The 27,578-nt window shown below is 41.6% G+C and overlaps 1 protein-coding gene across 12 annotated transcripts in view; it reads left to right on the forward strand.

Moving 5' to 3' along the window:
* The window catches only part of HECTD4 (HECT domain E3 ubiquitin protein ligase 4), a 226,107-nt gene that overhangs the window by 139,285 nt on the left and 59,244 nt on the right, over positions 1-27,578 (forward strand). For all 12 annotated transcript variants that reach the window (XM_021675516.2, XM_064379807.1, XM_064379808.1 and 9 more), the window contains exons 33-49: positions 245-391; positions 1,047-1,231; positions 3,367-3,520; positions 4,700-4,980; positions 5,220-5,409; positions 6,950-7,031; positions 8,330-8,532; positions 9,232-9,367; positions 10,175-10,357; positions 11,223-11,387; positions 11,778-11,947; positions 13,342-13,457; positions 20,273-20,376; positions 22,649-22,810; positions 22,928-23,076; positions 23,471-23,550; positions 25,548-25,711. In XM_021675516.2, coding sequence (XP_021531191.2) covers positions 245-391; positions 1,047-1,231; positions 3,367-3,520; positions 4,700-4,980; positions 5,220-5,409; positions 6,950-7,031; positions 8,330-8,532; positions 9,232-9,367; positions 10,175-10,357; positions 11,223-11,387; positions 11,778-11,947; positions 13,342-13,457; positions 20,273-20,376; positions 22,649-22,810; positions 22,928-23,076; positions 23,471-23,550; positions 25,548-25,711 — 2,671 coding nt within the window. The remainder of the gene's footprint in view (positions 1-244; positions 392-1,046; positions 1,232-3,366; positions 3,521-4,699; positions 4,981-5,219; positions 5,410-6,949; positions 7,032-8,329; positions 8,533-9,231; positions 9,368-10,174; positions 10,358-11,222; positions 11,388-11,777; positions 11,948-13,341; positions 13,458-20,272; positions 20,377-22,648; positions 22,811-22,927; positions 23,077-23,470; positions 23,551-25,547; positions 25,712-27,578) is intronic.

The following is a 27,578-nucleotide window of genomic DNA, read 5'->3' on the forward strand; positions in this document are numbered from 1 at the left end:
TCTGTTTTTAATTTCCTTAACCCAGGATTTCTCAGACTTTTCTGGAGTGTGAACCACTATTTTGGAGGCACACCTCAGTCTTACATAGTTTGGGAAATACTGAGTTGGATATTCTCTAAGATCCCTTCAGTTCTGGATTCATCCAGATACGCTAGAGTTACTCAAGAGGCCTCGCCTGCTCACATGGTCACATCCACTGTTCTTGATGTGGTTCCAGAAGCCTGAGCTTTGGTTTCTCTCACAGAATTGAAGAACTCACATGTGGTGGGATGGTCGAGCAGGTCCAGGAAGCCTTTGGCGAGACCATGACCTCTGTTGTGTCTTTGTGTGCTCGTTACCCCATCGCTTGTGCAAATAGCATTGGACTTTTATGTACCATACCTTACACGAGGTAAGTACAGAAAGGCCTTTTGTTGTATGTAAGTTACACTGCAGTATAGTCGATTAAGTGAAAGTATTTTTAATTTTAAAAACTGGATTTTTTGCTTTCATTATTTGGGAACTAACTAAACAAAACTTTTCTCCTGAAAGATACCTAAGGTTCCTATGTAAATTTCTTATTATTGAGTTCCTACATGACTAAATGCAGCCATTAGGATTATATTACATCGTGAAGATATGGAGGTTCAAAGAAAAATAAAAGGTCCCTAGGAAATTACTTACGTATTTGGCAGAAATATTTTGCATATGCACATTTATTTTCTCTCTTGGGTCACTTGTTACTAATTTGAAGATGTCAAGCATTAATTGAATTCCCTTAGGACAAATATATTATTTTTTTCCATCATGGCAACAATGAGTTGATTCCATCCATTTTTTTGCTTTGATGTTGTAATAAACCAAAATTTGAAGTTCTTTGTTAATGAAGGGAATCATCATTATAAGAAAATCATTTTGTGTTTGATTGCACATGGCACTATCCTAAGTTGTAGGGAAAGAACTATACCAGCATGTTTTATGCCCCTTTGATGCTCTGAACCTCAATGAACGTTTCATGAGTGTTGGTCAGTTATGTTTATCTAGTGCAATCCATGACCCTTTGTCAGGAGTGAAGAGAAGTGCCTGGTACGCAGTGGCCTTGTGCAGCTCATGGATCGCCTGTGTAGCTTGAGCAGTCAGACCGAGTCCAGCTCCAGTGAGAAACAGACCAAGAAGCAGAAGGTGGCCACCATGGCCTGGGCCGCCTTCCAGGTGCTTGCCAACCGCTGTGTTGAGTGGGAAAAAGAAGAAGGTGAGATGCCAGACTCCTTTCTAGAGCTCACTGATTTCTTCTGTTGGTGTGTTAGTTTATTAGGTTGTCTGTGCTAAATAAGAGAAAGAAAGCTTCTATTAAATGACATGATCAGATAAGTTAAATCAGTGGATGATTTCATGAGAGACTTATCCTCAGTGTGATTCTTTGAAAACTTACAGCTTTATGATAAGACTAAATGATATCCCCGTACCCTGAAGGAGTACAGTAACTCCAGGAAATTGAGAAAGTATTTTTTATTTCTCCCTGTCAACACTGCTGACAATCTCCAATAGATTTTTTTTTAATTTAAAAAATTATTAGACATAAAGTCTGTCACCCAGGCTAGGGTACAGTGGTGCAATCATAGATCACTCTAACCTCGACCTCCCTGGCTCAAGCAATAAGTGATCCCCCAACCTCAGCCTCCCAAGTAGGACTATAGGTGCACTCTACCATGCCCAGCTAGTGTTTTTTGTTGTTGTTGTTTGTTTTTAGAGACAGGATCTTGCTGTGTTGCCCAGGTTGGTCTCAAACTCCTGGCCTCAAGCAGTCCTCGCACATTGGCATTCAAAAAAAACAAATATTTTTTGAAGTGGCCTCTCAGTTGCATTTTCAAGGTGATGTTTCCAAATTTTATTTTTAGTGACCAATTCCAATAAGAAGTAAACTTGAGCTGGGTACAGTAACACGTACCTATAGTCCCAGCTACTCAGAAGGCTGAAGTGGGAAGATTGCTTGAGCCAAGGAGGTCAAGGCTGCAGTGAGCTGTGATCATTCCACTGTACTCCCTGGGCAACAGAGTGAGATCTTGTTTAAAAAAAAAAAAAAAAAAAAGGTAGGGATTTTCAGCTCTCTGGAATCCCCTCCCACATGGTGGGAGCTCTTTTTCCCCTCCTGGATTTCCCCTCTGGAATCCCCTCCCACACTCTTTGTGGAAGTCTTTCTCTCCTTCTCCTTTTCCTCTCTTTTCTCTACCTAAATTAAAAAAAAAAAAAAAAGTAAACTTGAAGGATAAATTTCCCCTTTCAGGCCTGTGTATATAACTTGCTTATTTATCTGTTTATTTGTTCATGATGCATTTTAATGTCTTGAGAGTCTGTTGTATGCCAGGCAAAAAATGAATAAGGCATTGTTTCTCCTTTTAAAAATATGGTCTAAGGTGTGCAGTGGCTCACACCTGTAATCCCAGCACTTTGGGAGGCCGAGGCAGGTGGATCACAAGGTCAAGAGTTCAAGACCAGCTTGGCCAACATGGCGAAACCCCGTCTCTACTAAACATATAAAAATTAGCTGGGTACGGTGGTGCACGTCTGTAATCCCAGCTACTCAGGAGGCTGAGGCAGGGGAATCACTTGAACCCGGGAGGTGGAGGTTGCAGTGAGCGAAGATCATGCCACTGCATTCCAGCTTGGGCGACAAAGGGAGACTCTGTCTCAAAAAAAAAAAAAAAAAAAAAAAAAAGGTCTGGCAGGGAAAATAGACCAATAAGCAAATACTTGTATTGTAATCAGTGCCACAACTGAGGTGGATAGGAAGTGCAGTGGAGTGTAGAGGTGTCAGAGACCAGCTGTGCTAGGGAGCTGGCAAAGCTGCCCAGAGAACGTGACACAGGAGTTATTCTTGGAGGATGGAGAAGACTTTCAAGCAGAACAAACAGCATGTTTAGACTCAGGGATCTAAAAGAGCATGGAAAGTTCAGGAAATGACAAATATTTTTTCATTACTTTTACAAGGGATGCTTGGGAGGTTCTGGAACTATGGTGAGTGTGGAATAATCCAGGAAGGTTTTTTATTGTGTTTGGGAAAGTATGAGTTAAAACATCAAGATGTTTTCATCACCAGTGAAATAGTGATTTTTCCCTATCAGTTAAGTATGTTGTTTGGTTATGTATGGATTAATCATACTCAATTTTCATTAATAGTAATGTCTACCCCCAACATTGAGTTATTTTTAACTATTATCCTTTTTATATATAGATATTATCTAATAAGGAGACAGTAATTGGATGGTTCATGAAACATTGAGCAAGATAAAGAAAAATTAGTCAAGGACAGGGCTCACCACCCCGCAGGCTCACCATGGCACCCTTAGGTTTTTACCAAGCTCTTTTTTTCTCTCTTTAACTGTGAAGGTGGCTCTACAGAGGCCGTGCACTCAGGTCTGGCCCGGCAGGTGTCCAGCCTTCTCACCAACCACCTTGCCCGAGCCACAGAGTGCTGTGGCAACCAGGCTGCTGGGAACGACGCACTCCAGGATGTCCTTAGTCTTCTCAATGATCTCTCAAGGTATGCATGGTCCAGCCTGGAGCTCTGGGAGAAGCTGGCTTTCCTCTTGAATGATTGGGGTTTCTTTTGGTGGTGGTTGTCTTTTGAAATAGCTAAATTACTAGGTCATTTTGACACATTCTTGCCTCAAAAAAAAATAATGGAGAATAAAGTCATTGAAACATAGTATTTAGTTCCAAAATGTAAGGATTATTTAGGTGAATAGCTAAATCATAAAATAATATATTATCATTTGCTTTAATAGCTTACTGACAGCAGCTGCTAACCTTTCCCATAGATGCAGCTGTATTCATTAACCAAAAATCTTACCCTTATTATAGCAAGATTAAAGAGTAATGAGTCAGGGCCTGTAATTAACTCACTTTCTCATACTGTATCTTTAAAAGAAGATTTTCTGTGCTGGTTGTATACCCGCTGTGTGAGCCATGAGACCCTTAAAATGTCCACATACGACTGACTGCAGGTTATTTAACTTTCTTGGAATGGAACAGTTTTAGCTGTGGCAGATTCCAGAATGTTGAAGCCTGTCCAACACTGTGTGACGGCTTTGGTCTTGAGGTACTCGTTAAGAAAGAATAAATGACATAAATTTCAAAGAGAACTATTTACAAGTTAATCTCTGTTCCCAGATCCAGTCATTCTCCCTAGCAATCATTTATTGCCCCTCAATAGAATACTTCTCCTCCCCTCTCCCATAACCTGATTTACCAGGATCTAAGCTCCCATTCTTTCTGTAACCTCAAGATAGTATATAAGCTTCTGTAACTCATGGAAAATTTGGTCTTCACTCTGAAGGCTCCTGTGTATACATGTTAAATAAATTTGTATGTCTTTTTTTCCTATTAAAAAAATGAAAGAATAAATGACAAACGGAAAAGCTCTTCATTTGAGTTTCTAAGTCTCAGTGCTCCATGAAGCACTCTGAATTTAGGATCTCAATTAAGTAAACATCAGACATCAGAAAATATTTTAAAATCTTTCTTTTTAAGTATTAGTGGTCATTTGGTTTCATCAAATGTTTCCAAAATTCTTAATTCTTCACAGAAGCATAGTGCCAAATTCATGTCTTCTTCCTGAAATCAGATTTCATTGGTTTATTTCATTTAGAGAACTCTTGCTTCTGAATGTCTATAGATCAACATTTCCAGCACAGTTTACCTTTTCTTCCTTTTTTTGCAGGAGCCACATAGGTAAAGCCATCTTGAGCCAGCCAGCTTGTGTGTCCAAACTCCTCTCCCTGCTGCTTGACCAACGCCCGTCTCCAAAGCTAGTCCTTATTATTCTCCAGCTGTGCCGGGCAGCGCTGCCCCTGATGAGCGTAGAAGACTGTGGAAACGTGGAGCTCCCACCCTGGAGCTACTCTGTCCCATCCTTAAACAGTGAGCAGGAGGATCCCAGCGACCCAGCTTCCAAGATCGCCTCCTTGCTATTAGCAAAGCTGGCAGATTACGTGGTTCCAGGTGAGACGTTCCTGAACAGGACAGTGGCGTGGCAGTGCATCCTTTCTGTGCCCAGTCAGGTCCCCACTTGCATCTATGCTTCCTGTGATGAAAGAGAGAGTGACAGAGAAGGGAGCAGACACAGAGGAATAGAGAAGGGGGAAGAGAGATTCCAAACCCCAAACCATTGTTTTTCATTTTAGTAGAGCCGCCAAAACAACACAGCAGTTTTCCTGAATGAGCTTTGTTTTTTCTTAAAGGGTGTCAGACAGTTCTTTCTCCAACCGCTTCTGAACCTGACACCACATTGACAAAAACCAGTCCCAAGAATTCCTTGAAAGGAGATAAAGATCCTGGAGAAGAGAGTGAAGCTGTGGATGGCAAGCTCTCAATATTTATCCACAAGCGGGAAGATCAGTCATCCCATGAAGTCCTCCAACCATTGCTAAGGTGACCGTAATGATTGTGATAGCTACACGTCCTCAAGCACCACCCATGTCACAGGCACTGTGCTAAGTAAGCCCTGTACATGTATCAACTGCCTCCGCCCTCTTTATAACCCTTGCAGATAGACACTGTTACTGTGATTCCTGTGGTGACACAGAAAGAAACTGAGGCAGAGCTGAAATGTAAATGTAATCCTCTCTGACCACAGAACCCAAACTCTGAATCACGACTTGGTACTGTCTCTCTATACCCAACTGAGAGCTAAAGCCATGTGGACGATGTATTATTGTCTATGAGAAGTCTCCAGTGTGACTTGGGCTTTGAGAAGGAATAATGCAGTTTGATTTTTAGTTGTTGGCATCTTTCAGCTGTTGGTAAATGTAGGTAAACTCCAACTCATTGACTGTGAGTTGGAGAAACGAGACACTTTTTTAAAACTTTAATTAGTTGAAGTATGAAATGGTATGATGACTCAAGAAGGACGTAAAAATATAATCATTGCTCAAAATATTACAGACCTGCAGGGCTTTATTAGTGGGATTCAGGGCAACAGGAAGGCTTGCCACATAGCACAAGGGAATTCAGAGCAGGTGTTTATGTCTCAGATGGAAGAGGCCTCTCTTTACTTCACTGACAATGTTGTTATCCTCATAACTGAATCCCTCGTCTGCAATTATGGCAACCAAAAACACTAATGGGACCATGGTGTAAACTAAGCAGGATTATGGCAGGTCAGGGCTTACATGAGGAAATCTCCAAGAAACATTCCTGAACATTGCAGTGTGTCACAGTACAAATTTGGTCAAAGATTTTTTGGAGAGCCAAGTTCAGGAGGCAGGGAAAGCTGAACTATTAGAAAGGAAGATCCAGTCATTCACCAAAGCATCACATCCATGCTGTCATTTAAGTTCCCGCTCCTTGGGGTTTAGATGACATCCTTAGGCCCTGCCTTTGTTCTGGGTTCATGTCGGTTTTTTATTTTGTACATTATTTTCATGTGGATTTCTAGATACCCTTACAGCTCTAAAACACTGTTATTTTAGACCCTAAAGTGATATAATTAAGCAGTAATAAATTATTTCCTTTTGAAAAATTGAGTCTTAGTGGATTTTAAAAGCTAGTGTTAGAGGGCCAGGCATAGTGGCTCATGCCTGTAATCTCAGTGCTTTGGGAGTCCAAGGGAGGAGGATGGCTTGAGCCCAAGAGTTCGAGACCAGCCTGAGCAACATAGTGAGACCCCATCTCTACAAAAAATACAAAAATTAGCTGGGCATGGTAGTGTGCACCTGTGGTCCCAGCTACTTGGGAGGCTTAGGTGGAAGAATCACCTGAGCCTGGGGAGGTTGAGGCTGCAGTGAGCTGTGATCATGCCACTACACTCCAGCCTGGGTGACAGACCAATACCCTGTCTTAAAAAAACAAAAAATACACCTAATGTTAGTGTGTAATGGGGCCTGACGGTGGGTGGGCGGCCCCATGGCATGCAGCCCGCTTTTGGCAGTGCCTATAAGGTGTGCTCTGCTCTCTGCCTGCCTTTTTTTAGTAGTTCAGAAGGACGACCTTTCCGACTTGGTACTGGCGCCAACATGGAGAAAGTTGTGAAGATGGATCGAGACATGACCAAGGTAATCTCATGAAGGGAAACCTGCTCCGATTAAACCCGTGATTGAAGAGTACTTGCCATGCTTTAGATTTTCAGAACAAATTGAGAAAAGGCAAAATTAATTCAAGTTCCAACAAAGAGGCAAGGTGAGAATTGAAGTCAGTGGCATAACTGAGGCCATTTTAAAGAGAACTAGTCAAAATCAGTTTGTCAAGATCAGAACATTTAGTTTTGACCTAGAAGTTTGTTCTTAGCTCTTTTAAGAAAGTTTAATGGTTTGAAATTGGAAATCGTTTAATAGCCTAAAAATAGTTTGAGATAGGTGACGTAGTTGAAAATCGGTGAAAGGTTGCTAAGTGAATAGCAGATAATAAGAATTACAAACATCTTATTAAAAATATAAAAATATGCCCTGGCTCACAAATAATTAAAGGAAAGGAATAAAAACAATAGTAATGTGTCATTTTTCATCTGTCTTAAGAAAGATTAAGAATACCCATTATTGTCAAGGTGAGGGTAAATAAAGTCTGAAGTGTCCAGAGATAAATGCAGTGTGTTCTTCACAGTTTTGTTTGAAAAAACAAACAAAATAGGCCAGGCACAGTGGCTCACGCCTGTAATCCCAGCACTTTGTGGGGAGGCCAAGGCAGGCGGATCACCTGAGGTTAGGAGTTCAAGGCCAGCCTGGCCAACATGGCAAAACCCTGTCTCTACTAAAAAATACAAAAATTAGCCGGGTGTGGTGGTGGGCACCTGTAATCCCAGCTACTTGGGAGGCTGAGGCAGGATAATCACTTCAACCCAGGAGGCAGAGGTTGCAGTGAGCCAAGATTGTACCACCGCACTCCAGCCTGGGTGACAGAGCAAGACTCTGTCTCAAAAAAACAAAACAGAAACAAAAAATACGATCCACACACTCATAAATAGGGGATTGGTTAAAGAAATTATTACGGTCATATAATGAAATACTGTGCAACTATGAAAAACAATGAGGTAGATCTCCATGTATTGATATGGAAGAGCCTCCGTGATACACTGATAACTGATAAAAGCAAAATGAAGTGCAGCCTGTGTGTCGGAGCCCTGTGATACATATGCCAGAATTTGCACAGAAGTAATCTAGATGACTAACCATTATCTCAGCCTGGATGAAGCCTGGGATGTCTATGGAAATTTTACTCTCTCTATATAATATTTTATGTTTGAATTTTTTAAAACAGAGCCTGGATTGCTTTGGTAATTGAGGGGAAAGGGACTTGAAAAATACAGTGCTGGGAAGAGTGAAATAAATATTCTCAGTGTCTTCAACCTTACCCCCAGGGTGGCTGTTGTGAAGTGATTACAGAAGAGGCTGCAGCTGCCCTGAGGAAAGCCACCAAGTGGGCACAGTCGGGCCTCATCGTCAGCATTGGGCCACCGGTAGAGTCCATCAACCCAGAGACTGTGAGTGGACTATCCACAGGCGACAAAAAGAAAACCGCCCAAACTTCGATTTGCCGAGAGAGGAACTCCGAACTTGCAAGGTAAACCTTCCACAAGTAGAAGCTGTCCACACTCATCTCAGGTTTACTTCATAATGGGTTTGTTTTTGGCTTTTTAATTTTCTACCGTCCCCTTGACCTCTTGGTAATGAGGCCCCATCTGCTATAGTAGTTGTACTCAAGGTACAGCCTGGGAGTACATTGGAGAATAATGACCATCCAGGTAGGTCTGAGGTTGTCATGAAAGAAGAGAGGGATGCTCCCACCAGGCTATAAATCCTCTGCATTTATAGCCAGAGGATTCTTTTGAGTAGTATTAGTAAACTCTGTTCTTGCTACCTTTATTTCTTGCAAATGGTACATTCCCACTGACCCAACTGAACACAAACTTCTTTCTAGGAGCAGAAGCAACAGTTAAGTGTTGCCTCTGTGAAGTTCGTTTGAGGTGTTTTGTGCTTGAAAGCCAGGAATAGTTGCAATGCAGTGTTTTTCCTTGATCCTTATAGCTTATAAATAAAGTTTGAGGTCCACTGTTGGAGACAGTTACTCACATACCACAAAGAATGTGACACAGTGATTTCTTCCTAAAGATAATGTAGCTTCTTGTTTTCTCAGTCACTAGAATCCACTTTTTCTTGTATAAATAGAAATGGTTTCCCTCTGATGTTAAACCAGAAAGCCACTTCCCTGCAGTCTTACTCATCACTGGGCACTGACACTTTTCCCTGTTGACATTTGCAGGACTGATCCTGTGCGTCCCTTCATCAGTGGGCATGTGGCAAACAGCATGGCTGCAGAAGTGATCGCCTTGCTACATAGCTTGCTCATGGCACCCGAATCAAATGCTGCTCAAATATGGACCACAACAGCAGAGAAGGTTAGCGCAATGTTGCTACTTAACTGAGAAAGTAAGAAGTAAGCTAATTAGAATTAGAATCATACCCAGCAAGGGGCATTTTAGTAAAGAGAAATTTTCCAAATTTGCCAGATATACCTGTTAACCAACTTTCCCCTGGAATTTGCTTTGCTACAGTAGTTTCAACTCTGTTAAACTATGTCTCCTGTCACTGCTGGTTCTCATTTTCCAGAAGATAGGACAGTATTCTCAGGGAAAGAATGGCAGGACTTGTTTCTCTTCTTGCTTATGTTAGATTGGTACTGACATTAGGAGATGATGCAGCCTTGATTTATTGGATTTGTTTAAGTATACTCACTAAGTCCAAGGAGGCCTCTGTGTGATTTATACTGCCTGAGCGCCCTGTCAGTAAGTGATTCATCATTACAAACAGTAGCCCAGTTGCCTGAAACTAGAGATCTGTAATCAATTCCCCCTTTCCACAGCCACTCTTCAAGTGAACCCCTTATGACATGTCCTGAAGGTAATTGAGTGTTGATAAGTAGACAGTATGCTGGGATGGTTTTCCTTCAGATAAGTGATTGCTTTATTTTAGAGGTTTTAGTAACATGACGTTTGATTCTCCCAGTTGTATATTTCCAGTTTTGTCCAATTACATAGACAAATATGGGCAAATGTCACTGGCCATACCTCATAGTTTTTTGGTGCCTCACATGTCCAGAGTTCCTTCAATACATAGGACCCAGGCACCGTTGTAGACACTATCACCCTTGGTATCAAAACAACCAAAGCTTTAACTTCTAGTGCATTGCTCCTTCTTATATTTAGGTTCTGTCTCGGGCACTGATGTACATTCCACAATTGGGGAAATACACAGAAAGCATTCTGGAAAATGGCAGCAGCAGTGGGAGGAAACTTGCCAAACTTCAGAGAATTGCCCGCCAGGCTGTTGCCGCTCTGTGTGCACTTGGAGGCTTCAAAGAGACAATCAAGATAGGATCCGAGGTTCAGGTACCAACCACCATTTTCCCCAAATAATTGCTTCCCCTATATATGTAAGCAAGCATCCATTGATTAATCGATCATCTGTTAAGACAAGTATTATCCAACTAGTTAGACAAAAAAAAACTTGTATCTTCAAGCTAAATAAAGAATCTGAGAAACTCTCGAATTCAAATCCACACTGTGCAATACATTATTCACATATTAAGGCAATACTGTCTCAAGTTAACTGCAATACTTATTTCCTGTAGTGTGATCAATATCAGTCTTAGAATTGAAGGTGGAATTAGCATGGAAGGAAAACAGTCTTTTCCTGCAAATCCTTATTTACCATTAAACAGCAGTAACAATTTTTTTTTTCTTAGACAGAGTCTTGCTCTGTCGCCCACACTGGAGTGCAATGATGCGATGTCAGCTCACTGCAACCTCTGCCTCCCAGGTTCAAACAATTCTCCTGCCTCGGCCTCCCGAGTAGCTGGGATTACAGGTGCCCACCTCCTCGCGCAGCTAGTTTCTGTAATTTTAACAGAGATGGGATTTCACCATGCTGGCCAGGCTGGTCCAAAACTCCTGACCTCAAGTGATCCGCCTGCCTCAGCCTCCCAAAGTTCTGGGATTACAGGCGTGAGCCACTGCACCCAACCTAGCAGTAACAAATTTCTGTTTGAGATGATAGCTTGTTGTGATCACCTTCCAGTTAGGTTTTAGGGCCTGTTATAATTCATGTCTAGGGCTTGGTATGTGCTGTCCTAGTAGTATAAACTACTGTAATGCCGACAATGACAGCTTTAAATTTACTCTTTCCTCTTGTCTCATGAGACAGCTGCCCACACATCAAAGCTGGTCGGTAGGGCTAATCTATCTCTGTCTCCAGGTTTTAGGTAGAGGAATCTCAGGAAGCATTGGAGTGGTGGCTTCTATCAATGAACAGGAAGGTATAGCTACAGTCAGATTCCCACCCATAGACTGTAGAAAGACTTCGCAAGCATCAGACACATTGACTATTCCATTGTCTAGACTTTGTGTTCCAAGATCAGAGGTAAGGTGATTTTTAAATGCTTCATAAAATGTCACTGCCAATGGTAATTGTACTGTAATGAGTCTGTGCACATGCTCAGTGCAGAAACACAAATGCTTGGTTATCTTAAATTGTACTTGTGATGTATATTTATATATCAGTTATAATTATTCAATAGTAATGGTTGTGTGAAAATTTTCATCTAGATGACCAAATTCATTTCTTTGTTGTTTAGGGCTGTTCTACAGTGTATTTTTAATTGTTTTGATGTGGTTTGCAATTTTCTATATGGTGATTTTATTTTCTTAACTGAAAATTTAAGAATTAACTCCAGGTAATAATAACACCCTCATTTCTTATAAACTAACTACTTGAATTTAACTTTTTGCCATGCCCCCCCACCACCATCAGGCATTACCTCTTCATAAACTGTCCATTACTGAGAAGGTAGTACAGGCAGTCCAGTCCATGTTGCTTCCTCAGGAGGGAAGTCTCTCTATTCACACCTCACTTCCTGCAACAGGAGATGGGTCAGCTCCTGTGATGGCAGTCGTTCGGCTCCTTGCTGAAATAAGGACAAGGTGAGTACCCTCCCCACATTGCCTGATGTGCTGAGGTGGTGCAAGCTGACAGAAGGAGACCTTGGTGGGCCCCTCCACTCCCAACTTAGTAAGTCCACAGCTTGAAGCCCATGCTAAGCTGAGCAACAGTAACCATTCTTTTACACTGTGTTTACCACAGTTCCTTGCATTGCTTTATTTCTGCATTTTTTGTTGCATTCCCCAGTGTCTACACTTCAAAATAAAGATTAGTTGTTCACCTAAGGAAAAAAAAAAAAAAACAAATGAATTGTGATGTATGAAATACATACGTAAGACTCAACTGATTTGCTTTGTTAAAAGAACTTTGTTCGATCACAGTAATAACTCTGCTACCTTGTGGCAGGAAAATTGCTTGAACCCAAGGAGGCGGAGGTTGCAATGAGCTGACATCACACCACTGCACTCCAGCCTGGGCAACAAAAGCGAAACTTTGTCTCAAATAATTAAATAAATAAATAAACAAAATGGTTCAGGCTACATTGATACATATCTGGTCTATCACTTTACAAACTTATGATGGAAAAACTAGGGCACACATAGAAGGGTTGATGTTGGTCTTTTCCTGCAAATACATTTTATTTACCATTAGACAGCACTAAGAAGTATCTTTTTGACAATGGAACTTCTTTTTTATTTATTCTATTTTTTTTTTTTTTTTTTTTTTTTGAGACAGAGTCTCACTCTGTCGCCCAGGCTGGAGTCTAGAGTGCAGTGGTTTGATCTTGGCTCACTGCAACCTCCACATCCCTAGTTCAAGTGATTCTCATACCTCAGCCTCCTGAGTAGCTTGGATTACAGGCACATGCCATCTCGCCTGGCTAATTTTTATGTTTTTAGTAGAGACGGGGTTTCACCATGTTGGCCAGGCAGGTCTCAAACTCCTGACCTCTGGTGATCCACCTGTCTCAACCTCCCAAAGTGCTGGCATTATAGATGTGAGCCACCATGCCCAGCCAACAATGGAACTTCTTAGAAACTTCCAGTATGTATTTTGAATCAGGTGAGATCTGTTGCCATACAGATTTTCCCAGTTTTTGAATCCCTCTTCCTTCCAGAGCTCTAATGCCCCTAGGGCACAGTGTAGGAAAAGCTTTTAAGAGACACCTGGCACTTTGTGTCTTCATTTAGTGGTTATGGCAGCCATTTTTCCCTTTTCCAATTCTTCATGCAGTGTCAGCAGTTACTGTGTGGCAAAAGAGAAGTTACTTATATATTTCCAAGACAGTCCAGCTCAGAAAAAAGCAAGAGGAGTGGGGAGTTTGAACCTTATTATAAATTGGGGGACAAAATTGATTGAAATGTTTTTCACAGTTGACTTTTTTAGACAATGAACACTGATGACTTTGAAATATTGTAAATCTTTTAATATTAAGAGCATGCCTGGTCATGGCCCAGCTTTTAGAAGACAGCTTATTTTGTGAAGAATTCATACAACAATGTCCAGCAGCTGTTGAAGTTCTTAACCTAGTAGCCCAGGAGTGCAGTGCTGGTGAGTACCTGAACTTTCCTTACCACCCTGTTTCATTGAATTTTCTCAGCACATTTGCAATTTGATAATGGCATGTTAAGTGTTTTCATACACACATGTCAAACAGCTGAGCTGTAAGGACAACACCTGTCACAACTCACGTGTGTCACAGACCTAGAAATGTAAATAAAAAGCTTTCAGTCTATACCAGCTAGGAAATCAGCATTTTTTAATGTAGCTTTAGGACCATGTCAGACTGTTTTCTTTTCTTCATTCCTATTGATTTGTTGCCTTTATTTGCCTAGTAGAACTATGATATTTAGGAGCAGTCATTAGGGCTGGCGTGTACATTTTGACTGTTGTCATTGGCAACATTTGGATTCCCAGTCAGGAGTTTGCACTAACATCCGTCCTTGTGTGTGTGTGTCTCTCTCTGTCTCTCTGTCTCTCTCGGGGGTGTGTGTGTGTGTGTGTGTGTGTGTGTGTATAGAAAAGTCCAAATAAATACCAAAATTGGGAGACTAGTATAATGAACCTTCAGGATTCCATTATCAGTTTCAACAGTTGTCAGCTCATAACTGATCCTGTTTTATCTGTGCTGTAACTCCTGCAATTACTTTTAATCCTAGATATTATTTTATTCATAAGTGTGTTAGTATATGTCTCTAAAAGATAAAGACTCTTAAATAACTACAACACCATTATCACGTATCTCAATTATTAACAGTAATTTTAAAATATTATTAAGTATCTAAGACAGGCACGGCAGCACATGCCTGTAATCCCAGCTACTTGGGAAGCTGAGGCAGGAGAATTGCTTGAGCCCAGGAGTTTGAGTGCAGCCTGGGCAACATAGTGAGACCCCATCTCTAAAAATATGTGTATATGTATCTAGTCAGTGCTCAACTTCCTAATTTTCTCATAAAGATCATTCTCATTTTTACGTTTATTTATTTGAATGGGGATCCAAATAAAGTTTACAAATTGTTGCTTTGTTGCTGTTTTTTAAATCTATTTTAAAATACAGACTCCTCTTAGTCTTTTTTTTTTTTTTTTTTTTTTTTTTGCCTTACAACTTGTTTGTGGAAGGTTTTCCCAGTCTGGATTTTGATGACTGTATCCCTGTGGCGTCATTTACCATGTTCATTTGCCCTTCTTTTTCCTGTAAGTTGGTAGTTGGCCTTAGTGTTTTTAATTGAAAATTTACCCTTTGTTTCCAAGGATGTAACTGGACCACCCTAAGTGAAGTTGTTCACAATTCAATTAGCATTCCTCGAACATTCTAGTGTTTTCATTTTCACAAACTATGTGTTAGAAATGAACAGCTTTAACTACCTTAGTGCTTGTAGGTTCATCCTTTTTTTTTTTTTTTTTTTTTTGGTCATTTAAAAAATCTATATTACTTTTTCTTATGCCATTTACTTTGTCAGTAACTCTCATATTTTTTCTGTTTGTAATTTTTGTTACTTTTTCACATTGTGGTCATTTCTGTTGTTTTCTTTTTATTTTTAAATTTGTCTATATCTGTTTTACTTCTCACATCTCTTTCTTTTGATAAGGATAGTGCCTTGGATTCAGCAGAAGCTCCAGCTGGGAGATCCAGGAACCATTAATAAACCTCAGAGAGATCCTAAGAATAGAGAGCAAGAACAGAAGCAAAGGGTGTGCTAGGCTTTGAGGGTGAAATTACTTGTGACTTCGTTTTGTACTCTTAGTAGGTCCTTATTTCACTGCCTCTGACTTTTTTATATTGTTGGCTTAGATTGCATTCCAAGATGTATTTTGACTGATTATAGCAGCATATAGCATGCTGAATTAATCACTTGCTTTTCTACTGGACTGTTTCTGGGTATCCTTTTTTATATATTTTATAGAATAAAGAGGTCTTAAGTTGTGAAGTTTACATTAATACTTAATGCACAAGCTAGGATTTGTAATAATTTTGAGCAGTGATCTCACACAGTTTTGATCATAGTCCACCTAGCCTGTTTTTCCTAGTGAAAGAGCACTTTGTGGTACCAAAGAATTGAAATGTATGGGAAGTGCTTGTAAATTACTACAAAAGAGAAGATTGTGAGCTTATGCACATTGGTTTATATTCTAAATAGTATCCTATGTAAAGAATCCTTAATAACTCAGTTATTAGGTTACCAGAAATGGTTCTGACATTTAAAGCAAATAGCAAAGTTTACTGACTCCAGTGTCAGTTAGTGATGAAAACCAAAGAAAACAACCTGTGTTTCAGGTTACTTTGCAGAACAGTGGTAAATTCTTAGGCCTGCAAGGGAGCCACAGACTGTGCTCAGAAGGAAAGTTGTTTAATGAACAAGATTCAAGGTGAGGAGTAGGTAGAGGAGAGAGAGTTACTTGATATTCATGTTTTTAAGGTATTAAAATTTTTTATTTTATATATGAAAATGTCATGAAATTTATAAGCAATAATTTATCGATACTCGAATTTTTAAAAATATTTTGATCAATTTTTATTATTTTTCTTCTCCTGGGATGAATAAAGTAGCAGACTTGGCCATTCTAATATTTACTCACTAATAGCTAAATTTCATAGCTTCTCTATCTAAAGAAGACAGTACCAGGTTCCATTTGGTCTAGGGAGATAGCATTACAGAACTTTTTTCCTTGAAAAAATATTCCTGAAGGCCGGGCGTGGTGGCTCACGCCTGTAATCCCAGCACTTTGGGAGGCCAAGATGGGCAGATCACTTGAGGTCAGCAGTTCGAGAATAGCCTGGCCAACATGGTGAAGCCTTGTCTCTACTAAAAATACAAAAATTAGCCAGGCGTGGTGGGGTGTGCCTGTAATCCCAGCTACTCAGAGGGCTGAGGCATAAAAATCACTTGAATCCGGGAGGTGGAGGTTGCAGTGAGCTGAGATCGTGCCATTGCACTCCAGCCTGGGCGACAGAGCAAGCCTCCTTCTAAAAAATAAAAATAAAAATAAAATAAATATTCCTGAGACATTAGGCAGATCCCTTCGTTGAAATAGCAGAGGAAGCAAATTTTTGAACCTGAAGAAAAGGCACATAGAAACCAAAAAAGTTCTCAACATTATTTTATCCCCTTGCAGAAGCTAGAATCTCCCAGTTTCAGCTGTTTCCTCTTCTCCCAGCTTCCTAATATACTTACTCCCTGAGCCAGATGTTCTCCAACTTTGAAAGTTCCTCAGAACCCCCAGGAAGCATGATTACAAAGTCAGAATTGTAAATAGAGGGTGATCCCAGACAGCAGGCTAAAGGGACCATTAGACCTCACTAGAAGAAACAGGGCTCCAGGTTTCACCCTGACCCTCCTTCCTGAGCTTGCCTGCCTTCTACACTGAGCAATCCCTCTGCTGAGATCCAGGCCTAGCAGCTACTTCTCTAAAAATATCCCCCTCCCCTGCCTCATGAATGCACCAAATTGATAACCAAAGTCATTCCTTACTCTGGAATCAGCTCTCCTTCCCAAATTCCCTGCTTTAGTTAATATTCAGACTAGTTTTTGTTTGTTTGTTTGTTTTTCTTTTTTGAGACAGGGTTTCACTTTGTTACCCAGGGTGGAGTGCAGTGTTGCGATCAAGGCTCACTGCAGCCACACACAACCACCTGTGCTCAGGCAATCCTGTTGCTTCAGCCTCCTGAGTAGCTGGGACCACGGGTGCACACTACATGCTCAGCTAATTTTTTTTTTTTTTTTTTTTTTAGACAGTCTCGCTGTCGCCCAGGCTGGAGTACGGCGGCACGATCTTAGCTTGCTACAACCTCTGCCTCCCAGGATCAGGTGATTCTCCTGGCTCAGTCTCCTGAGTAGCTTGGATTACAAGCACCCACCACCATGCCTGGCTAATTTTTGTATTTTTAATAGAGATGGGGTTTTACTATGTTGGTCAAGCTGATCTCAAACTCCTGACCTCAAGTGATCTGCCCAACTCAGTCTCCCAAAGTGGTGGGATTACGGGCGTGAGCCACCATGCCCAGCCTAATTTTTTTAATTGTTAGAAAAATGAGGGCCGGGCACAGTGGCTCACACCTATAATCCCAGTACTTTGGGAGGCCAAGACGGGTGGATCACCTGGGGTCAGGAGTTTGAGACCAGCCTGATCTACATGGTGAAACCCCGTCTCTACTAAAAATACAAAAATTAGCTGGATGTGGTAGTAAGCGCCTGTAGTCCCAGCTACTCAGGAGGCTGAGGCAGGAGAATCACTTGAACCCAGGGAGGCGAAGGTTGCAGTGAGCCGAGATTACACCATTGCACTCCAGCCTGGGCAACAGAGTGAGATTCCATCTCAAAAAAAAAAGAAGAAAAAAGAAAAATGAGAGACAGGGTCTCACTATGTTGATCAGGCTGGTCTCAAACTCCTGGGCTCAAGTGATTTTTCCCTCCTTAGCCTCCCAGAGTACTAGGATTACAGGCATGAGATGCTGTGCCAGGTTAATTTTGATGCCCAGATACTTAGTTAAATATAATGTCTCTTCCTTGTCCCTTCATATCCAATCACTTGCCATATCCAGTTCTTCCTTGAAAATGCTCCTGAGGCTGGGCACAGTGGCTCACACCTGTAATCTCAGCACTTTGGGAGGCTGAGGTGGGAGGAATGCTTGAGCCCAGAAATTTGAGACCAGTCTGGGCTAAATGGGAGAAACTCAGCATCTACAAAAAAGCCAAGCATGGTGATGGATACCTGTAGTCCTAGCTACTCTGGAAGCTGAGGTGGGAGGATCACCTGAGTCCAGGAAGTCAAGGTTGCAAAGAGCTGTGATTGCACCACTCCCCTCCAGCCTGAGAGACAGAGTGAGACCCTGTCTCAATAAAATAAAATAAAATACAGTGCTCCTGAAATGTATCCCTTTCCTGCCCATTTTCTCTTTTTTTTTTTAAATTTTTTAATTTTTTTGGTTTTTTAGCCCTACTGTCTGGCATGTGACCTGTCCATTTTCTCTACCAACTCTTTAAAACTGGTGCTTTTTTTTTTAATTGTAAGTTTTGTAGCCTGGGCAACATAGCAAGACCTTGTGTCTACAAAAAAAAATTTTTAAATTAGCTAGGTGTGGTGGCTCACAACTGTGGTCCTACCTACTTGGAAGGCTGAGGTGGGCAGATCATTTGAGCCTGGGAAGCAGAGGTTGCAATGAGCTGAGATTGCACCACTGGACTCCAGCCTAGGCAACAGAGTGAGAGACCTTGTCTCGAAAAAAAAAAAAAAAATTGTAGAGACAGAGTCTCACTGTGTCTCCCAGGCTGGTCTTAAACTCCTAGGCTCAAGCAGTCTTCCTGCCTCAGCCTCCCAAAGTGCTGGGATTATAGACATGCACCACCATGCAGGGCCTAGGCAGGTGCTTCTTATCTCTTATTTATTTATTTATTTATTTATTTATTTATTTATTTATTTATTTATAGACAGTCTCATTCTGTCACCCATACAGTGGCATGATTTCATCTCACTGCAACCTCTGCCTCCTGGGTTCAAGTTATTCTCATGCCTCACCCTCCCAAGTAGCTGGGATTACAAGCATGTGCCACCATGCCTGGCTAATTTTTGTATTTTTTATAGAGATGGTGTTTTGCTATGTTGGCCAGGCTAGTCTTTTTTTTTTTTTGGAGACGGAGTCTCACTCTGTAGCCCAGGCTGGAGTGCAATAGTGCAATCTTGGTTCACTGCAACCTCTGCCTCCTGGGTTTAAGCAATTCTCCTGCCTCAGCCTCCCAAGTAGCTGTGACTACAGGTGGTCACTGACACTCCCTGCTAATTTTTTGTATTTTAGTAGAGACAGGGTTTCACCGTGTTGCCCAGGCTGGTCTTAAACTCCTGAGCTCAGGCAATCCACCCACCTTGGATTGCCACATCTAACTTAATAATGTTTTCATTAAGCCTTTCAGATGCTTGAATGAAATCACTGCTCATTGACCTGTGCCTGTGCTTGTGCCTTGTATTACATAATCACATACTGCAGCCTTGCACTTTACTCTGTGTGTGTGTGTGTGCGCGCGCGCGTGCCCATGCACCTTATTTTCCCACCATAGGGGCTTTGGCTCATATATCTTTGTATTCTCCAACACCTCTTGGTGTTCCTTGCTCATAGGAGGTGCTCCATAGGTATTAGAGTTTTAAAAATCAATTTAGATGATAAGAACAGTCTTCAATTATTAGATGATGAGAATAATAACATATTTATTGAGAACCTGTGCCAGGGACTTAGCCAGGGGCTTAAGTTAGTTCATCACATCTTCACAACAACCCTGTGAGACACAGGTGCTACTGTTACCCAGTATTGCAAGTGAGATGGTAAATACCAAGTACTGGGGCCAGGTTCTGAATCCAGGAGTTGGACTGCACCAGAGGCCGAGCACTTGCCCTCATTGTTGTGCTGCTGGGCTACGTATGGAAGACAAAGATGTCTTGGGGTATTTGTTCTTTTGTAAGAATTTCAGGCTGGGCACAGTGGTTCACACCTGTAATCCCAGCACTTTGGGAGGCCGAGGCAGGTGGATCACCTGAGGTCAGGAGTTCAAGACCAGCATGGCCGAAATGGTGAAACCCCATCTCTACTAAAAATACAAAAATTAGCCAGGCGTAGTGGCGGGCCTCTGTAATCCCAGCTACTCAGGAGGCTGAGCCAGGAGAATTGCTTGAACCCGAGAGGCAGAGGTTGTAGTGAGCCAATATCCCGCCACTGCACTCCAACCTGGGTGACAGAGTGACACTCCATCTCAAAAAAAAAAGAATTTAAATGAGCTCTATAAGTGCATTTTATTGTTTTGATGCTGCTCCAAAAGAGTCAGTACCGTCTTGGGAGTTGCAGGAGTTGTTTTCACAGATTCAACGTGTGCCCTCTACAGGAGAGCGACTTGCAGTTGTGGAGGTACAGTGTGAACGGCTGAGGATGCTCTACCGGGACTGTGCTCGGCCCCCGCCACCTCCTTTGCAGGCTGACCGCAGACAGGTGAGCCCTCTGCGGAGGTTCGTGCCTCCTACAGCCACAACTCACATCACTGAGTAAGGCCAGCAGCAAGTTAAGGACATTCAGAGTGAGTCTAAATGTCCTTAACATTTAGACTCACTCTGAATGTCCTTAAAGCTGTTTGCAGATGCATTCTTTTGCAGCAACATGCTCTCCTTTGTGATGACATGCTCTCGTCTTTGAATGTCAAAGCAAATAGAGCTGACATTCTAAATATTGGAAAATTATAGCAGGGAAGCAAAACTTAGTAATTTATAAATGGTTTCTTTGTGTTATCAATAACAAAAAAAAGCTTTTTTTTTTTTAAAGTTTAGAAATACAGTCCATTTCATAATGCAGAACATGAGCGAGTAATTAAAAAACGAAAGTGGGCCAGGTTCAGTGGCTCAAACCTGTAATCCCAATATTTTGGGAGGCCAAGGCGGGAAGATCACATGAGGCCAAAGTTTGAGACCAGCCTGGCTAACATGCTGAAATCCCATCTCTACTAAAAATAGAAAAATTAGCTGGGCATGGTGGTGCACATCTGTATTCCAACTACTTGGGAGGCTGAGGCAGGAGAATCGCTTGAACCCAGGAGTTAGAGGTTGCAGTGAGCTGAGATTGTGCCACTGCACTCCAGCCTGGGTGACAGAGCGAGATTCTGTTTCCAAAAAAAAGCAGGGGCAAAAGGTTAAATATGGATACATCTATGAATGTTCTTAGCAGCATTATTTACAATAGTCAAAAAGTGGAAACTGCAAGTATCCATCAACTGATGAATAAATAAATAAAATATCCTGTAGCATCACATTAATGGAATATCATTTGTTCATAAAAAGGAATGAGGTCTTGATATATGCTACAACATGAATGAACTTGAAATTACACTAGGTGAAAGAAGCCAGACACAAAAGACCACATCTTACATAATTCCATTTACATGAAATGTCTAGTGCAGGTAAAGCCATAGATATAGAAAATAGATTAGTGATTGCCAAGGGCTGGGGACAGAGAAGAATTAAGGGAAGAGAGGGATGGGGATTGACTACTAAAGGGTATGGAATTTTTTCAGTAGGGACAAAAATGTTCTAAAATTAGGTCACGGTAATGGTTGCACAACTCTGTGAATCTACTAAAAACCACTGACTTACCCATAAATATATACACCTACCATGTACCCATAAATATATTTTTAAAAATTGACTTATATACTTCAAATGGGTGAATGGTGTGTTACATGAATTTTTTTTTTTTTCCTGAGATTCTGAGATGGGATCTCACTCTGTCACCCATTCTGGAGTGCAGTGGCATGATCTTGGCTCACTGCAGTCTTCACCTCCTGGATTCAAGTGATTCTCCTACCTCAGCCTCCCAAGCAGCTGGGATTCTGCAGCCTGGGCGACAGAATGAGACTGTCTCAAAAAAACAAAAAAGGGTGCTTTTATCTGATAGAGAAGCTTGAGATTTTTATGATTAGAATGGTTAAAAATAAAAGTGAGAAAGCCAGACAACTAACATTTAAAAAAAGCAAAAAGAAGTGTCACCATTGTACCCCTCCTTAGCTTTGAGCTGAATATTAAGTCATGCATATATAAATTGAACTAAAATTTATCCTTTAACTACATGGGGACTATAAGAGGATAGGGACCAGACTTTGGAATTGATGATAATGGAAGATAAATAATGTCTTAAAGAGATAGTAAGGATAAAAGTTTTATTTGGAAAAAAGATGCTTTTTAAAAAATATATGTGTGCCTGGCTGGGCATAGTGGCTCACGCCTGTAATCCTAGCACTTTGGAAGGCTGATGCAGACAGACAGCTTGAGCCCAGGAGTTTGAGATCAGCCTGGGCAACATAGCAAGACCCCGTCTCTACAAAAAAATACAAATATTACCTGGGTGTGGCAATGCATACCTGTAGTGCCAGCTACTTGCGAGGCTGAAGCAAGCGGATCACTTGAACTCAGGAGTTTGATTACTGCAGTGAGCTGTGATCGTACCACTGCACTCCAGCCTGGGCGATGGGAGTGAGACTCTGTCTCTAAATTAATAAATATGTATGTGTGTGTGTATATATATATGCATACATATTTTATCTGATGGTATTGAAATGTGTGTGTGTGTGTGTGTATATATATATACACACATACACATTTTATCTGATGGTATTGAAATATAGGCAAATACATATGTATTTCTTTTTCTTCTTTGAGAGAGTAAAGGGATTGGTGTTTGCAGTTCTACTGAATATGGGTTTTTCTCCCCGATGTAGCCCAAAGAGATTACTTGGAGCCCCTCTCGAGTGTTTCCGCCTGTTCGAGCCTGCATGTTCTCGTCTCACCTTACCTCAGTCACCTTCCTGGCTGACCCCAGTGCTGGGGGAGGCCTGCCCCGGGGCACTTTTATCTATGCCACGTCACCACTGCCAGTTCAGGTGAGACATCACATGACACACTGTGTTTTGCATCTTTTCTTCAAATTTGAAAGAAAAAGCAGGTTTCAGGCCTAGGCTTAGCCCTCTGATTGCTGCTCTCTTCTGGTGTCTCCTCAGGCCCCGTCTTTTTACTGGGAAATTGAAATCGTTTCCTATGGAGATACTGATGATGACACTGGGCCCATAGTTTCCTTTGGCTTCACTACAGAAGCAGAGAAGCGAGATGGGGCTTGGACTAATCCAGTGGGCACTTGTCTTTTTCATAAGTAAGTAAAAGAAGTAGCTCAGTATGGCAGAGAACAGTAGCTTCCTACAAGGTGTGTATAGGTGTTTAGGAAGTCAAAACAGAGCTCTGTCTTCCATGAGTTTGGGGAAAGGAGAGCATTATTTTTCCTTTTTGGAGATTTCCAGTGTACATTAATAAGATTCCTTTCTAATTGTCCTGTAATTTTTAAAAAACTTGTTTATTTCCCAAATTCTCGGAATATAGCTTGGGAAATACTGGTGCAGGGGTTTTAATACTGAAGTGATATTATAATAATCTCACAATGCTGACCGCCCCCCCCCCGCCCCCGCCACTTCACCACTTCCCTGCTTGTGTGTTGGCCAGTGAGGCTTCCCTTTCTTGTCTTTGACCTCCCTTCTTTGCATTTTTCATAGCAACGGTCGAGCCGTGCACTACAATGGCTCCAGTTTGTTACAGTGGAAGAGTGTTCGCTTAGACGTGACTCTCTCCCCCGGTGAGTGCAGTGGGAGTTTTTTCACCCTATGTGATTCTGCTGGCATCAGGTTTGGGTCTAAATAGGTTAAAGTTAAATAAATTTAGCAACTGGAAATGGGCAATTTGTCATCATTTAGTGAAAACCAAACTTGCTGCCCCCCAGTTTACACCAAATCCCTGGCTTTATGAGCCCTCACCATTAGATCCTCCATTTGGTAACTCCAGAGTTATGTGTACTTTTGTTCTTTCATTATTAGATAATTCAGAGATTTTGCTTCTCTCTCAAGTTTAGTCTTCACTTAATCATTAATGAGCAGATAAATAGCTTCAAAAAAAATGGAACTCCACCACTAGCCATGAGGCACTCGAGAAATGCCTTATTGGGTTAGGCGCAGTGGCTCATCTCTATAATTCCAGCATTTTGGGAGTGGATTATGGGCACACAGACTACCCTCTTCCTAGAGAAATATGTCTGCAATGGAATAGGAATTAGAATCCAATCTTTCTAACAGAATCTCACCCCCTGTACCAGTACCTGGGCTTCCATTCATCAACAGATACTTGCTGAGCATCTCCTACCTGCTAGGCCCTCTTCTGGGCCCTGGGGATGCTGTGGTGAACAATAACAAGTCCCCAGCCAGAGGGAAGCTCCCATTTCTGTGGTACCTAAGCAATAGGAAACTCTGTGATTAAAACAGAACCTTAGAACTTCATGCACTTAACTGGAGAGTTTACAACAGATAAAGTATAGGCCACATGTGCTAGCAGCTTGCCTGAGGCAGCCGATATTAAGCGCTGATGTGACACACAGGCTCCTCTTGGTTCTATAAGGCCTACCCTGGTGTCCAGTCATCTTATTAGATAGCAGCCTGGATTATGTTATTTACTTTAACGTTTTGCAAAATGCCTTAAATACTTACAAATAGGGAACATAATGGAATTTAATGATCTATCTTTAGCTTACATTGTGGGTGGAGTTTAAAATATATATGTATTTTTCTTTTTCTTTTTCTTTTTTTTTTTTTGAGTCTGGGTCTCACTCTGTTACCTAGGCTAGAGTGCAGTGGTGCAATCACAGCTCACTGCAGCCTCAACCTGCCGGGCTCAAGTGATCCTCCCACCTCAACCTTCCTGAGTAACTGGGACTACAGGCACACACCACTATGCCTGACTAATTTTTATGTTTTTTGTAGAGACGAGGTCTCACTATGTTGCCTAGACTTGAACTCCCATGCGCAAGCAGTCTTCCCACCTTGGTCTCCCAAAATGCTGGATTACAGGTGTGAACCATCACGTCTGGCCTTAAATTATCTATTTTGAGGCCATTTCTGAATAGTCCACCGGAGATGGAATTACTATTATCTTTTTACTTATTTGTCATAAGTAATCCTCCACATGTCAAAAGAGAAAAACTTACATTTTTCTGTTTTAAAAATGATGTCCTTTTTTTTTTATTTTTGTCTTGCCTGCCAGGAAAATAAAGGCTTAATTTAATACGTAATTGTGGTAACTAATTTAACACAGACACTAGGCGTTTTCTAAAAAAAATTCTGAAAGCTTTTTAAAATGGTTTGCTTCTGTTATCTTACTTTATATCTAAATACAATAACTTCTGCCAGTCGCAGTGGCTCATGCTTGTAATTCTAACACTTTGGGAGGCTGAGGTGGGCAAATTGCCTGAGGTTAGGAGTTCAAGACCAGCCTGGCCAACATGGTAAAATCCCATCTATACTAAAAATACAAAAATTAACCAGGCGTGGTGGTGGGTGCCTGTAATCCCAGCCACTTGGGAGGCTGAGGCAGGAGAATTGCTTGAACCTGGGAAGCGGAGGTTGCGGTGAGCTGAGACCACACCACTGCACTCCAAATAAATAAATAAATACAATAACTTCATGTCCTATTCAGAAGTAAATGAGGGCATAAACAGTGATTTGCAGGGTGTCACTCTGGTTGCAAATTTAAAATTTACTTAATAAAAGGGAGTAAATTTGTTTTCCTTCCCATTCTCTGCTGTAGGTGATGTGGCAGGAATTGGCTGGGAGAGAACCGAGGGGACTCCACCTCCTCCAGGACAGCCAGCCAAGGGCCGGGTGTACTTCACGTACTGTGGGCAGCGCCTCTCACCTCATCTTGAAGACGTCTCTGGTGGCATGTGGCCAGTGGTTCACATTCAGAAAAAGGCAGGTTGCCTTGTTGGGGAAGGAAAACAAATTCTCCTTCATCATGTGTTCCTGTTAGAAATGGAAAAATGAAAGGAACCAAACGTGCCCTCATCGTACATAATATTGGTACACAAAAGATAGAGGAAGGGCAGAGCCAGCCTGAGCCAGTGTGTGCCTTCCTTTGTGTTGACCCCACAGTCTTAGATTGAACGATACTGTATCAGGAACATAGTGTTTCATTGCTTTGGCATCCTTTTAGCAACCTTTCCCAGACAACAATGCAAGGAACACTAGAGTTCTTTCAAATGTCAGTAAAATGATTCTGTGATCAAGTAAATTTTGAAAGTGATTCTCTTTGGTTGCTCAGTATATCAAAAATTTGGAGAGATCCTTCAGTAAAGATTCGTAAGTTCAACTTAGTTAACCGGCATACCCACACATATTTAATGATGGAACTCTTGTTTCTTAAGGAGCATCCGTTAATATCCAATGTTCTGAAACGTTACTTACTACGTGCTGGTAGCTCCCAAATCCATTATCTCTATCCCAGACATTTCCCTAAACTATGCTCACATACCCAGCAGCCTGGGCAGCATCTCTAAAGAGATGCCTTATTGGCATGTCAAAGTTAACATGACCAAGACTGAGGCTACTTCTGCCCCAAACCCAAAGCTGCCACTTCCCCAGTCTTCTTCATCTCAGGAAATGGCAGCTACATGCTCACAGTTGCTAAGGCCAAAAACCTTGATATTCTTGACTCCTCTTTTTTCTCCTGCTCCACATTCAACCTGTCAGCATATCTTGGTTCTAACCTTCAAAATGTATCTAGAATCTGACCACTTCTCCCATTCCTCCCTCAACAACTGGGCTCTGCCACCATCCTCACTTGGGTAGCTCATCACAGTGTTCTAACTCCTCTCCCAGCCCCCATTCTTGCCCGTTCACACGTCTTCTCTTTTTTTTTTTCTTCAGGACATCTCTAAGGTAATACGTGTCTTTTTTTTTTTTTTGAGGTGGAGTCCCGCTCTGTCGCCCAGTCTGGAGTGCAATGGCGCAATCTCAGCTCATTGCAACCTCCGACTCCCAGGTTTAAGCAATTCTCTTGCCTCAGCCTCCCGAGTAGCTAGGATTATAGGCGACCGCCACAATGCCTGGCTAATATTTTTGTATTTTAAGTAGAGACGGGGTTTCTCCATGTTGACCAGGCTGGTCTCAAACTTCTGACCTCAGGTGATCTACCCTCCTCAGCGTCCCAAAGTGCTGGGATTACAGGTGTGAGCCACCACACCCCACCAATACATGTCTTTTCAACCCAGTAATCACAGTGATCTTTTTAAAATGTTGGTTAGAATGTCACTATCCAATCAATGGCTTCTCATGTCATGCATTTTAAAAGCCCAAGTCTTTATAATGACTTACAAGATGCCAGGTGTGGTGGTGCCAGGGTAGTCTCTGCTACTCTGGAGGCTGAGGTGGGAGTATCACTTGAGCCCAGGAGTTCTAGGCCACAGTGCATTATGATTGCACCCCTATGAACAGTCATTGCACTCCAGCTTAGGCAACATAGTGAGACTCCATCTTTTAAAAAAATAACCTACAAGGTCCTGTAGGATCTGGCCCTGTACCATGTCTCTGATACCATCTTTTATCTCTGTATTTGTTGAATGAATTAATGATGCCATGATGCCAGTAATTTAAAGCAGCATTTCTCAGACTATTCCATTCATTCATTCAACAAATATCTATTGAACAATTAACTGTCAAGCACTATGCTAAGCTCTGGGTGTATAGCAGTGAGCAAAACAAATATGGTCTCTGTCTTCATCAGTTTATGATCAGTTGGAGGAATCAGACAGTCGTCAAATAATCACATAAATATACATGT

Source organism: Aotus nancymaae, unplaced genomic scaffold, assembly GCF_030222135.1.
Source record: "Aotus nancymaae isolate 86718 unplaced genomic scaffold, 86718_ANA_hifiasm-v0.15.2.pri h1tg000021l, whole genome shotgun sequence".
NCBI classification, from domain to species: domain Eukaryota; kingdom Metazoa; phylum Chordata; class Mammalia; order Primates; family Aotidae; genus Aotus; species Aotus nancymaae.